Below are 14721 nucleotides of genomic sequence, written 5' to 3'. Positions count from 1 at the left end.
CACTTAGTGCACGTGTCCCGCGACAGGTTTTTTGCCTTTCTGTCCCTTCCCCCGCCCAGAGCTATTCCAGCTCCTCCCAGTACCAGTTTCTAGGCTCTGCTGCTCCCTCAGTGTGACTGTGGTGAGCAAATGTGGGATTTTAACTCCAGGATCTTGTGGTCTGCAAGGTTGGACTGTGAGGACAGATAGAAGAGTAATGCTAAGGAGCACAAGTGCTTCAGTCACAACAGCTCTCAGGAGAAAGAGCTTATCAATCTTAGAGTCACATTAAACCTATGTATATTAAAATATTTATTTCCCAAAGCTTTACAAGGTCAACTCTGAAAACTCATTTTGTAGCTCCTTGTTTTGTTACCAGCCTCTTGGTATCCCTCTGAGAGGTCGGCTCACCGGTATAATGGCGCTCGCTGTACTGGAGAATGTGGTCTCTGTCCACGTGTTGTTCCTGGGAGTAGCTTTTGCTGCGCTGTTTTGTTTCCAGAGGTGTGGGCACTAAATACTTGATTCTTGCGTAAATGTTACAGCACAGGCTAAAGGTTAATGTAGTCAAAGCGCTGAGCTCTCTGCTCCCCAAGGTTAAATGAAAAACCGTGCTGCCTCTACAACAGAAGAACAATATTCATGTCACTTGAGATGTCTGTGCTGTGTGAACGGTGCCAAGCACTTCTGTAATGCTGTACTAAGATTTTACATTAGTGGGCCATGTTTTGTAATTGCATGGTGACAGTGTGGGTGCTTATAAAACGGGTTACTAATAAGTATTTGTGGGAAATACTTGCTGGTAGAGTTCTGCTTTCCAAATGAGTGAAATACAGTTGCTTCCTTGATGAATGCTAAGCAGACCTTTGTAAAATTACTGTCTGTCTCTTAATTCACTTGTTTGAGTTGCAGCCTTTGGGTAATTTAGTGTGTTTTTTTCAGTAAATTAACCTTTTCTAAAACATGATTCTCCAGTTGGTCACACCAGAATTCAGTGGAGTTCTTGTTACATAAAAGTGATGCAGGGAGTGGAGAGTCAGACCTGCTGCCTTAGTTAGTCAAAGAAGTATCCCAAAGAATTATGAAATGCAATATTGTTCTTGTTTTTTTGGTCCATAGGATCACAGCGAGCCTCGTCCCTTGCTGCATCAAGACTGGAACAGGCCATGTCTGAAATAACTATGCAGAGCAGTACAATGAAGCAAGGACCTATGCAGCTGTGGACAGCTCTTGAACAGATTTGGCTACAAGCTGGTAAGACCTGGACCACCTCAAATGTCTTCTTCCTTCCAGTGGTGAATGAGATTAAATAAATATTAATGGAGAAGCTGAAATCAGTAGCTGAGTTGAAAATGTCCTTATTCTAGCAGGAAATCTATCTATCTTAGCTGTTGTTTTTGTTTTGTTTTTTAATACCACTTATTTGATTCAATATAAAAAATAAAATACTGCAGTAGTGCGATTTTTTTCAGCTCACCTCTGTGTCTTCTGTAACACACAGAAAACTTCAGTCATCACTAAAATATGCTGTTAAAAGAAGATGGTAGATCTTCATTAACAAATGGGTAGGGACAATTATTTTAATTCTCCTTTTCCTGTGTGCTTGCCTGTAATAAGACTGGGCAAACCACATATTAAGTGTTGTTTAAAGTGGGAACTTTCCAGTCTTTGCTGAGGTTTAAGTGAAAATTATTAAAAAGAGTAAGTCCTCCGCTCATTTTATCCTTGACTGTTTGAATTTCCCAAGGACTTGTAGGTTGCACGTCAGTTTGAGACACTTGTGCTGAGATGCTACAGCAGAGCATGTAAAGGGAAAAGACAACAGTGAGAAGGAACGCTGCCCAGAGGCGGTCTCCAAACTCGTGAAAGGGTTTTATGTAGGACACTCGGTGAGGAATAGGATTGCACAGCACGTTCTACCATTTGCATTCCACCATTTCAGGACTGACAGAAAGATTTCTGACCCTGTGGTTTTGCTCTTAAGACACGCAGCTTTTCTTCCACAACTGGGCACACAGCTGTGCACCTGAAATTACATTTGAGTGCTGTGATTGCTTCTTAGATGTCTCTGCTACGATTTGCAATGAAAAAAAAGCAAGCAAGCAGAACCCGTTGGAACCGTGCTGATAATTTGCTATTCTATATGCAGGAGAACCTTTCAAATTCTCATTTAGCTAATCTGTACAATGGACAATTCTCACATAAAACCTGGCAGTCTCACCCTACTTTTCAGCAAAGATTTTTATAGCTGTTTTTGTGGGCCATTTCCTACCAGTTAGACTTCAGTTCTGGTACAAAATATGTGACATTCTTTTTGTTATAATTTGACTAACTATTAAAGAACAAAATAAGTTACCATATGGAATTTATCACCCTTTAAGTTAATCACATGTTCACTTAATGGCTTATGGGTAAATTTCAATGATGTGCTGTGGGCTTCAAAAACACTAGCAAGTTTTTGCTTTATTTAGTTTATGTTCCTGATTTAAGGTTGCAGAGGAGGCTGGTGGGGAGCAAAAAACCCCAGAGTTTATTGTAATGAGTAGTCAGGTGTCTGTTGTCCATCATCCTGCAGATAGCTCTAGGCACTTTACATTTTTGCGGATATGTGAAAAGACAAAAGCAATAAAGACCTAGTGCTTGCTATGACCTACCTGTGAATTGCTACAATTATTTTTCAGCATAAATCAACTGCCTTTCTCAAAGGTGTTAATTAATTCTTTTAGATATAATTTATTTTTATAAGCTGTAACTTTTCTGTCCTGTCGTTTTTTTGAATCTTTGGTTTGTTTCATTCCTACATTTAACTAGACTTGTATCAGGATTGATATTCTGGAAATACCTACAGTGACTGCTTTGTGATTTCATTATGGAAGCCAGTTATTGTTATGGATGCATCTTAATGAGCTCTTGGTGAGGTAGTGCCCTTTCTCTTCTCACTGTAGTGGGGAAGTCGCTGCCTTCTGGTGTCCTGAGGGATGAGGAGAGATGCAGGTGTTTTGGGGTAGTCTTTGTGGAGAAGGGCACAGTGCCTGGATAACTAGAGGACTTCTTTGAAAGGGAGTCAGACCTTACACTGGGCTTAGTAAGTGCAATAGTCCAAAAGGGTATCACTGACCCCCCCATATGTGAATCATTCCCATCTGGAACAGGAGGGGAAAGAAGGAACAGGCACACTCATAACAAGTTAATAACTTCCAAAACAGAGATGTTTCATAAACAACAGATTAAACAGAAATGCATGGTTACAAACAGTTGAGGTAGTCATGTGATTTTGCGTTACAGCTCAGCCCAAAATTAACAGCTGTGGAAGGCAACAGGCGATTACCGTAATACTCTGATCCCTGCATCTGGAGTCCCTTCATATTCATGACAGAACCACACCAGTGTGCTGTAGATTTCTATCAGGTTTAGCTTAGCTTGGACTTGTCCTTTTTCAGTCAATGACTCATCTGGTGACTCTAGGCAAGTTGCCTAACTTTTTCATACCTCAGTGTCCTATCTCTAAAGGGCAAAAATGTTAATCTGCCTTTGGGAAATGACTTGTGTATTGTTGTTTTTGTTATCATTAACACTTTAACCTTTTTAGCGTGAATCATAAATCTTTAGATAAAATTATTACCGTTTCCTAGCCTCATACTACAGTACATTTATAACAAAGCATCCGTCCTTTTCAGACACTAACAGGACGCAGCTGGCCATGTCTCTGTGTGTGGATATGGATTTAGGGCGCCAGGCTGCAATCGTCTGGAATCCATTAGAGCCATTACAGTTTCCGTGCCACTTCATATCCCCAGGCATAAAACCTAATGGTACCAACCAACTGATCCAGTTGGAGCTTTCCACACTTGGACTGGAAAGAGGCACCCAAACCCAGCTGTCCCGCAGCTATGTGGGGCTGTCCTCACAGCCCACCTGTGGCCAGGCCAGGCCACAAAGCCAGCACAGATACTTGCAAGGGGGTGGACAGTGGGTGGTAGCTGTCAGATGGTGCTTTTGTGGGGGAGTTTTTACTGTGTCCCCCTCCAGCTGCAGCTGCAACAGGAGTTCTTGCCTTCTGCAGAAGCATCCTCAGTCCCTTGGAACTGGAGAGCCCTTGTTGCACTCACAATTATTGCCTGAGAACATTTGCATTCTTTTAACAGTGGCTGAAGGGAGGGAGACTGTAAACCCTGTGCAAATAGTTAAGTATCTCTCTTACGGGACAAAAGAGCTTATCTCATGCATAAGAGGAGGGCATAGACTTAGTAGTTTTTATCTGTAACTTTTCTGGGTTTATGAACAGCATCATTATGTAGGTAAGATAAAAAAGCAGCAGCTTTGGAAGTGCAGCTGCTAAATCCAAATGTGCTGCACTATACAATGGCTGATGCACCTTGGCTTTCCTCACAGCAGCGCCTACTGAGCTTTGCAAGCAATTTTTTGTAGCTTACTGTTAGCAACCAAAGAGCTACTTGATGGATCTGTGGTCTCTAGGAGGAGTTGTCTTCTCTTTCACACATCCCAATAAAACTGTGAATTCTCACTGTTAATCTTATGTCCAGCCATCTCTTGTAGGACCAGCTGGGAGTACAGTCATCTGCAGCAGGGTACTTAGCACATTTCTTCAGTGGGCTTCCATATCTTCCTGTTTTCCCTGTAGATAGTCACAGTTAGCTTGGGAAGAGTGCAAGGTCTGCTGTCCCCAAAGACTAGAGAGCTTGTTCACTCCCTGCGGCAGGCGCGCTTACAGGAATGCTAACAGGCATTACTCTGTTCTCAAGTGTTCTGCAGCAAAGACTGTGATTAACACAGCTTGTCTGGTCCCTTTTAACAATAACCTCCCAGTCCTCTTGAAATGAAACGGCTTCTTAAAAGGAGAGAGTTGTCTAGTTAGGCTTTACCATTAAGAAGCCTAAACAAACATTATTCTTGGCCCTAGCTGGTCATTTGAAGGAGTACTAAGGGAGGGTGCTGCAGTGTGCATGCTGCTGTGCTGCAGCTCGGGGACAGGTGTTCTTTTTGCGATCCATATGCTGTTTTTTCCTCTTTGTTCTACTTTTTGTGACTGAGAGCTTGAATTCAACTTTGAGAGAAGGGAAGGAACTTCGGCAGCATTGCCAAAGCTTGTTAACTCCTTCCACCTCTTGTTGCAGGAAGAGCTGCAAGGGGAATCCTTGAGACTACTGGTGATAAAATTGCTTGTGTTACTAAGAGAAATGTCTGACCTAGGAACTATTTCTACCTCTTATTTCCTTTTTAAAATTGTGCCAGTACTCCTCTGTTCTGTTTAGAAAATACAGTCAAACTGTTTGACTAAGGTAAATAGACTTGAAATGGTTCAAATTTATGACAAAAATTTACCTTCATTTGACATGTTGTAAGATCACTTTTGACCCAGAGAGCAAAGCGTGCCAGTAGTGGAAACAAATAGTTTTAATAGTTTTAAGCTCTTTGAATAACTGATTTCTTATCTGAAGCATGTGTGATTATATTTCCAGGCAGTAATAACTGTATGCACTATTTAGAATGCTGCAAGCCAGTTTTAATAAGAGTTCTAATATTCCAGCTCCTGTTGCTATATTATAAGCTTTACGTTTAACTACAATGTCCACTTCGTTTGTCTTTACTAGTACTTCATATCTGACAATTTAGCTTCTTGACTAACCCAATACTTTACCAAATATGGCCACTCACAGCAAAGTAAGTCTGGTAATTTGATCTAAGATTGGCTAAATGCCTGCTAAGCGCAGCCTGCAGACCTCACCAGGTAGATCTAAGGCTAGGAGCATTTAAAGAAAAACTACTAGAATAACTATTCCTTGTAGTTACAGTGGGGCTGGAGTGGGCTACCTGCTGTCTCAGTAACATGCTAGTTGACGCTAGGAAAAAAAATATTCTAAAGAACATGCCATGCACGAGAAACGTAAAGAGAGCCAGTGTAGCAGCGAGCAGTGAGCTAATGGAAAAACATCTGCTCCCCCGAGTTATGTGCAGCAGGAACTTTTTTTTTTCCGTCCCTTCACAAAATACTTGTGATTTATTTATTTTATTCCATATGGGCCAGTTCCTGGGGAAAAAAAAAACAACAACTGTGTTAGGGGAGATGGGCTTTGTTCCACGAGAACGTGTCGTCGGGGCCAGCGGCTGGGCTCTCCAAGGCCGGCTGGTCTGTGGCCACGCAGCCGCACCACGGGTGACAGGATGGGCACGGCCAGGCCCCCTCTGCCCCTCCTGTCTGCACAGCTTGCGCACGGGTGTTTAAACGCTCCTCCTTCCTGCATCTTTTTGCCATCCTAAACCCCCTCAAGTTATTAGCTCTGATATTAAAGGTGTTTATCAGCTTTGGGAGACATCTTTACTGCCATTGCCAGAATAGCTTGTGCCAGATACTGTCCTGTGATGCAGCACTGGTTGTTGAAGTAATTCTATTTTTTTTAAATTTTTATTTTTTTTTTTTTTTTAGCTGCTTTCAAACTTTAGAATTTCAAATTTAGAACTTTCTCATTCGTTGCTTGAGTTCTTGGGCTCCATAAGTGCTGCTGATTTCTGTGGCTCTTTACAGTGACACAAAGCCGTATGAAAAGCTGGAGCCTGGCGAGGGGGAGCAGGAGGGCGCCCTCCATCGCACAGCTGTTACTGAGGAGAACAAAGGTGTGCTGCAAAGATGGCTGCCCTGCAGTGTTTACTGACTAGCAGGGATTCGGAACACTTCACACGGGAGATAGGAATGGTAGTGTGAGCTGGTTTGGTCCCCTTTAAAATGTTACTAGTGAAGTGAAGAAGCCAGCAGTGGTTCTGCTAAGCCTCCTGGTTTAGCAAGCTCTGTACTAGACTTCTGGTGCAGGCTAAGGATCACCAAATTCCCCGTTTCTCTTCACCTGAATGTGCTCAGGGGCATACTAGGGTTTTCATCTACATTCTCTAGCCTGGTTTATTTTATTTTCTGTGAACAGTGAATTTAAAAAGTTAAAAGGAGTCTTGGCCTTGTATCGGTACTGGGCATTTTGGATTGCTTCCCCCATTCCTGAGGCTTCTGGATATTTCTCACTGCTGGAGCAGGATGTGGAACTTTGTGGACTGATAATCCATTGGCATGGGTAATCTTCAAAGAGCACATACCATTTCTCGAAATCTGGGACATGCAAACATGCATGTGTGTGAGAACACTGGCTCGAGAAGGATGCAGGCAGCAACTGGCAATGCTCTTTGTTCAGCAGTCTGTTGATGCTTCACCAAGAGATGGAGGGAAACTGGTTGTGCTACCAGTGGTACCCATGGAATTACAGAGGGTCCCAAATACTGGTATTTCCTCAGCTGCTCGGTAACTTTTGGGCAAGTGATAAAGCGTACACAGTCATCAAGAAAGAAGCAGGACATTTATTCATACCAGAGAGAGAAAATAGGAATTTAGACTTATGACGACTTAGAAGTCCTTTCTTTGATTATAGGCAGTAACATGTGTTTTGAGAGAGGGTACAAGAAAACCCAAAAGGTGCCCTTCCAACAGAAGCATTTTTATGTCCCCTTTATCAATGGTGGCCTTATTGCCTGCAAGATGGTGGCTTACTTCTCCCAGCTGGAAAAGAGCTGTTTCCTCACGGGTGAGCAGGGCCCCACTTTAGGAACCCGGCTATCTTGTAGTATTTCAAGTAAGGTTTTGACTGTGCCATTTAGTGTAGAAGGTAGCCTGTGGTAGTTCGGTGTTGCTTCCAGAAATTTTCATTCTAACACTTAGTGGCCATTTTGGCCCCTGTGAGATGCGAAGCCTGGAAATTTGAAGTGGGTCCCTGGATTTAAGTTAACTACCCATTTGCATGCAAAGGCAGCCTTTGAGGATCTAAATCTGTTGTTTCATTCAAAAGAGCAAGCAGCAGAGCTCAGGTGGCTGGAGACACATGTCAGTTTCTGCTCTCCTGAATTTCTGTATCAAAAGTTTGCATCAGAAGAAATTATCGCAGCCAGGATATGGCTTGAAGAATCTTCCATATAATCTGCTTGCAAATTGTCAAGCTACTGTGTGCAGGGTGGTGTCATAATACAGAACAATGACTAAGCGTCACCTGCCAGAAAGGAAAGGCAGCGGGGGGAACCCTTTGTCAAGGTAATAGCTCCGTAGTCACTGCTGAAGGCACAGCTGTCTCACAGGAGTGGGTCTTTCCAACTGGCTACGGGCTGCTGCAGTAACAAGCATTAATAGCTCCTGAAGGCAGATGATGTGGAACAGAAATTACTTCCCTACACATCCTCACCTTCTTGAAGCGTGAAGGGCTGCTCCCTGCTGCACCATCCTGCTGGTCACCTGGCCACGTTGCACTGGCCATGTCACTGTGCAGTAGCATTTTCAGGGTGGATGAGAGTAGACAAGTGCTTTAGATCCAGCAGGCATGCACAACCGAGTGATGTGGCGCAGTCTGCTTGTGGGAGTTAAGTGCTGCATCTTGGGTAACACCAGACGTGACTTGCAAGGAATGAAATTTTACCTCTTGGGTTGTTCACATTGCAGAAATACATTTCAAATAAATTTAACTTTTTGGTTAGAATTACAGTTGTTGCTGTTTCTGTGGTGACAAGCACAATCACTCTTGACACTGCTTTGAAACACTTAGGAAATGGGGAATAGAGTCAGTGTTCAAGGTGATGGGAGGCAGCTCTGTTCCTCAGATTAACACTGTGATGCACACATTCCTACATTACACTGTTGTTGCGCTTCTGATGGACTCCGTAACACAGTTCTGTCAAATAATTTATCTTGGAGACAAAAAAACAAAGAGCCTGACAGTAGGAGAGCCGGCTTTGTCAGTGTTCTGGGCAGTACTCTCAGTCTGTACATTAGTTACTGGTCTTTCGAGAGCACTTGCTGATGATATGCTTCTGGGAATTCTCACTTAATTGAGGATCTTCACTGTAGATGAGTTTAAATGCTAGCAGAAACAGCTGGAAGAACTAGGAGCTCATTTTAGGAGTTAATGATAATCTGAGTGGAGATGAGTGCTGCGCTAAGGGACTGGACCCAGCATTAAGACTGGCCATAGCCACGAGAAGAGGACAGGTGTTTGGAAGAACAGCAGAAAAAGCTGCTTCCAGAGAGCACGGGTGGGAAGTGTAAGGTGGATATGGGAAAGAAAGGTATTGTGCTAGGCTGGACCTTGGAGTCAGCTGGATAGCTGCTCATGTTCTCACTGGGTGCAGGCTCAAGCTTCAAGTAGTGAATGAAAGTAGACAGTACACAATTCATCCTCTCTTTGCCCATCTCTGCAGTGCAAAGTCTTAGCCCATACCTATAGGTAAAAATGCTGAAATATTTCCTGATAATCTTTCACACTCGGAGGTTCTAGTGTTTATCCAGAGAGGCTAATTGAGGTGGTGCTTCCAGGATGACCATCTCTCTTTGCTCAGTAGCGTTCAGACAACCTTTGGTGGTACTTAGTTCAAAACAGAATGTACATTTGTTTAGGTTTTTATAAAGATGATTTTAATTGAGAGAGCAAGGAAGCTTGCAAACATGGCCTTTGGATTCAAAGCTGTGAAGAATGTCAGTGTGAAGAACAATGTAGTCCCATAGTTGGAGGTTCATAAATGGTTTCCCTGGAACACCGAAGCTTGTACTGGATGAGGATTACAGATCTTCTCTACCTATGTCAACCTGAGGAGATACCCTCTGCACTGGAGTGGAATCAGGTGCCACACATATAACACATATAACATAACTTCCTCGCAAGGGCTGTTAATGTGGTTAATATGTCTGTTTACGGCATAATTAGGTGATACAAGGAGATATGCTGAATAATCCAGTGGACAGGAGTCTGTTAACCAAGGTAATGCAAAGACAGGTGTTTCAGCTTTTTCAGTACTGCTGAGGAGGCAGGAATATTACCATGATAAATTTAATGAGCCCTTGTTTTTTGGGCTTGATTTCTGCCTCTAGCTGTGTTTTTATTCCATGTTTTGTATCTTGTTAATCTGAAAATAAAATGAGTACATAATAGAAGTGACAAATGAGTTCACAGAAAACACTTTCCAATGCAGGCCTTAAAGATTTCCCTTAATGTCTATTTTTAGCTAAGTGAGTGCACTCCTTTCATAACCCAAAGGCACCTCTCTCATTCTTTTTTTATGCAAATTAGGCCTCCCACACCATTAAATCATGCTGAACTGCAAAGAAATGGACTGAACTTTAATATGCTACATTGCCATACCATAAAATACAATATGTAGATCTTATTTAGATTCTGTGTTGCTGCACTTCCTCTAAATAATTGTTATTACTGAAGAAGATTTACAGGTACCATTGAAAGAAAAAATAAGTACTCTCCATTTTGTATGCATTGAAACACCAGCTGTGTGTGATTTCACATCTAAACTCCTTTGCTCCCAGTTCTTCTCTAAAATGAAACAAGTCACGTTATGCTGCTAGTTGCTAATAGAGCTTTTAATATGGCAATATCCAGAACTTCTGCTGACTTCAAATAGTGCCACCCCTTCTTTTGTGCTGCTAGGTTTGTGCTAACTTTGCAAATGAAGTGTTTATCTTCAAGTTGTGAGTTGTCACCTTGCACATCCCCATCCTCATTATTGCCACACACAAGGCATCGGCTGCTCTGCAGCACCAGGCAGGAAAATGCTCTGTTCCTTGGGAAGTGCAAGTAAAATACTGCCCTACAAACTTTTGAATAAGGCTGCACACATATTCAGCTTGACAAGGTACATGGCTTTGCTTTCTGTTATAGATAGCTGCAGCCTCTTGGAGCCAAGGGAAGGGATGCATGCTGAGATCTTATAATGATTAAGCAGAGAGAAATGTAGATGAGTCACTCTTAAAGAGTGTAGCTCTTACCAAGGAACTAAAGTTTTGCTCATGTTGACAGCCTTGGAGAATGACATTTATCTGTAGCACAACCTGGGAATGTCTAAGAAATATTTGAACATTTTCTTGACAGTGTCTCACCCTTCTTCCAGAAGGACCCCTTCAGAAGAGGAATGATATTGGAGCACGTTCTCATTTCACTGCATGATCATTTGCACTGTGCCAATAGAAGTGCTATTTGTGGTCTCAGTGTCATGCCAGATAGGCCAAGGAGGAACCTTTCCATGGTGAGGGAGGGCTGCATTTGAGATGCTCTCCTGCTCACCTCTACCCAGCAAGCTCCATGTCAGCGTGCCAAGTCCCTACAGTCATCTGGGTCTTCCAGCGTTTTGAAACTGGCAGTTTCAAAGCTATTTAAGAGGAATTTTCAGGCTAATTTCCCCCCTCACAGAGACTTCCTGAGAATACTCATTGCCTTTAAAAGTCAGGGCATTTAAGGTCACGTCTAATTTCAGAATTATTTCTCTAAATCTGGAGCCTAAATTAGTTATTTCAAATTGGACTCTCGAGCTGTCAATACTTACTGCATTTCCACGTCAGTTGAAACAAAACAAGAGACTTGGAGCTTTTGCAGCGATAACATGCAGAACACAAACAGCTTATGGACCAAAGAGCAATGGCTGCCGCATGAAGAGAGAGTATTATATATATGTATGTGCATGCATATGTATATGTGTATCAAAAATACAGTTTCCTTTTTCAGTTACGTGGCAGTGAAAATTGAGTATTACTTTTGAAGCCTTTTGCAAGGATTAAATGCATAATAAATCCTCAGAAATGATAAAGTTTAGCCATGAGATATGTTATGAAATGTTAAGTTTTACATGAGAAATTATTTGATTAACAAATTGCCAGTAAAGCACATTAGTATGCCTGTTATATTATTTTTCCTAAGAAAACTACTAACATAGTTGCTGATAGTTGGAGAAAGTAAATGACTGAGCAGTCTCTTCAAAAGCTCTTTTGGTTTTCTTTAGAGTATGTATGAGGAAGTAAATGTGTGAATAAACAATGTAAGTCTCTATGATACAAGCCTTTTGATTTTAATAGTCTCTGAACACTTAAGAGCCAACTATCTCATAAACTAGACAAATAAGCATCCTTAATCATCTTTTAAAATGTGGACATACTCTTTTACAAAAGTTTTCTAGTGTCTAACTCAGTCAGATGTATCCTATTATTCTGACATGTTTAAAGTTCTCAGTTAGACAGTGATTGCTTATTCTGTTCTTTTTTTCCCCTCAGGTTATTTGGAAATACAAAAGATGGCTCCAAGTGGCTACCAGCCCTGCTTCCTTAGGGCTCAGTTCGGCACTGTTTACATTCCTGATTGAGGAATCCTTAAGGCCATCTTCTGTCAGGACAACACCTAAAGATGTCTATGAACATCTGTATAGAGCCCTTAGCATTAAAAAAAAAAATAAATCCACTCTGTCAATCCACTAACCATAGTAGCAAAGCACTGTGCATGATCATGGCTTCATGTTTTAATATGCTTAAGGGTGATGATATGTAATGAATGTGAAGAAAGGTCTCTGACTTACTTCAACTAATGGAAAGGTCTTTTTTGTTTTTCAGCTGAGCTCTTCATGGAACAGCAGCATCTGAAAGAAGCAGGCTTTTGTATCCAGGAGGCAGCGAGTCTTTTCCCCACATCTCATGCTGTACTGTACATGCGTGGGAGGCTTGCAGAGATGAAAGGCAATTTGGAGGAGGCTAGGCAATTGTATGATGAAGCGCTCACAGTGAATCCAGCTGGAGTGGAAATTATGCACAGCCTGGTGAGTTTGCAGGGGCTCAGCTCCATTACAGTATTTATGTTCCTGATTAACTGTAACAAGAGGGGAGAGGGTTCATGCTTGCTCTGGATGCTGTTGTCTTCCTAATCCTGAGAGCAAGTGACTGTTCCAAGAATAAATTGGGTAGCTTGAACCTCTATTTTAAGATTGGATTGAATGTTTTTAGCTAATTAGGACTTGTGTCAGAAGTAAATATTTTAATTGACAAAGGCTGATGGTTTTTCAAGTCAGTTCACTGCTCTGCTGCTTTTCCTACTAACTGTTATGCATTTTAAATAAGCGGTATGACTGATGTTTGAAATATCTAAACTAAATAACAATAGAATATAGATATACAATGTAGATACATACGGGGTTTGTAAACCTTGGGTTAGAGTCTTGTGTCTACTCAAATGAGTTTATTATAAAATTAATCTGTTGCTATCTTAAGCTGTTGCTTAGCCTCCAACCTTGTGTACAGGCTGTGACTCCACATTTGTGGGGTTTTTTTGGTAACGCTCCTATCCAGCAAGTGTTTTTTCTGTTGCACCATCCCCCAAACAAACTTATTTACTGACGCAGGGCCTAGAGCTTAATAAAAATAACAATACAGGGAGCTTTGTGGAAGACCAAAACCCACTTCTCTTATGAAATCAGAACAGTTAATTACAGTTCATTAAGGATGTGTCTTGGCAACTGTAGCCCTTACTAGGTCTCTCTGGGATTTTAGAGGTCTTTCTTGACTAATATAATTCTTACAGGAATTCTATATCCATGTGACCACGTTCTGTCTTTGCTAGCAGATTTGTATTTCCTGACATAAATTTGGTCCTGATGAGGTTTGCAGGCCACTCCAAAACAGAAGGGTTATCAGTGCAAAAGAGGGCAAATGTAAAGTGAAGTTATGATTGAGATAAAATAGTAGAACCTACAGGCAAGGGAAGAGATATTTGGTAATAATGAATGGTTAGTGCAAAACCAGCAAGTGAATAGCCGGTGCATATTTCAAGAGAAGGTTGCAAAACAGCTGTGCGTATGTCAGGCTTATATGGGGCAATATTACTTCATTACTGTGATCCAGCCTTTACAAAATCAGTCAATAAAAACATGGCAAGATAGAATGGTGTTCTTTGCTCAGCTAGCATCAGAATTTCAGACAAGTCACTGATATTAGAGCAGCCATCAAGTTAGATGCCAACACTATACTAATAGTTTTCATTTTTGTCTTGTTTTATGGGCAGAACCACGTACTGTGTCTTCCTCTTTCAGTTGCTTGCAATTCTCTGAAACTATAGCCATTTGGAATAAAAATTTTTGAGATGCGTATCTGTGCTGGCCCAGTTTACTTCAGAAAATGTCACCCAATATGACTTAACTGTTTCTGAAAATGAGGCTAAATAAGAGACCTTAAAAGCTTTTGTGATGTTTTCTTTACTGTGCTTTCGTGTCTCTGGATTTGGTCAAGAATGGGTGGTCTTTGTAACGTCATTAATGTGCTTTTTACCATCCCAAAGAAAATAATTCCTAGGTTATCCAAATGATAACCTTTAAAAAACATTTTATGTGTACTTAATAGATACATATTTCTGAAACCTCTAAGGAGTCTATGAATGCTCGTCCCCCCCAAACCCCAGTGAGCTCCATCATCTCTTAGCCAAAGGATGGGAGTGAAATTTAGGAGAGATGAAAAAGACAGGGAGATGGGGAATTTGGAGGCAGAAACTCAGTCCATAAGCAAGTATGAAAGAGGAAAGATAAACTCAATAACAAAGTGAGATAAATAAGGATAGGAAGAAAATAAGATACAATAAGATAGGTAACACTGGGTAATACCAGATAGATAAGAAGAATGCGACTGAGTCGAGGAACCAGGCCAAGACACCTGGGTTGATGGGTCGGCATGTTGGAAAGGGTGAGTTAGAAGGGTCGGTCTTAGGAGAGAGACAAAGGAACGTGGACGAGTCCTTCCTCTTCATAGTCTGCATTCTCCTTAAAATTCTGAATCTTTCCAACCTGGTGCCAGCGAATACCAGTGAAAATCACTTGCTTAAGTGTGTGCCTCATCTCCTTTAGCTTGGCCATGCTGGCAGCCTGTGGTTTACACCTGTTAGCTAAGGT

General features: G+C 41.6%; 1 protein-coding gene across 6 annotated transcripts in view; it reads left to right on the top strand.

Annotated features, from left to right (window-relative positions):
* TTC7A (tetratricopeptide repeat domain 7A) overlaps positions 1-14721 on the top strand; it is a 176053-nt gene that overhangs the window by 123763 nt on the left and 37569 nt on the right. For all 6 annotated transcript variants that reach the window (XM_065059764.1, XM_065059765.1, XM_065059763.1 and 3 more), the window contains 2 exons: positions 1099-1233; positions 12404-12606. In XM_065059764.1, the coding sequence (XP_064915836.1) occupies positions 1099-1233; positions 12404-12606 (338 nt within the window). The remainder of the gene's footprint in view (positions 1-1098; positions 1234-12403; positions 12607-14721) is intronic.

The sequence above is a fragment of the Columba livia genome, chromosome 3, assembly GCF_036013475.1.
Source record: "Columba livia isolate bColLiv1 breed racing homer chromosome 3, bColLiv1.pat.W.v2, whole genome shotgun sequence".
NCBI lineage: Eukaryota > Metazoa > Chordata > Aves > Columbiformes > Columbidae > Columba > Columba livia.
Note: the sequence above shows the minus strand (reverse complement) of the source record. Positions and strands in the feature narration are given on the sequence as shown.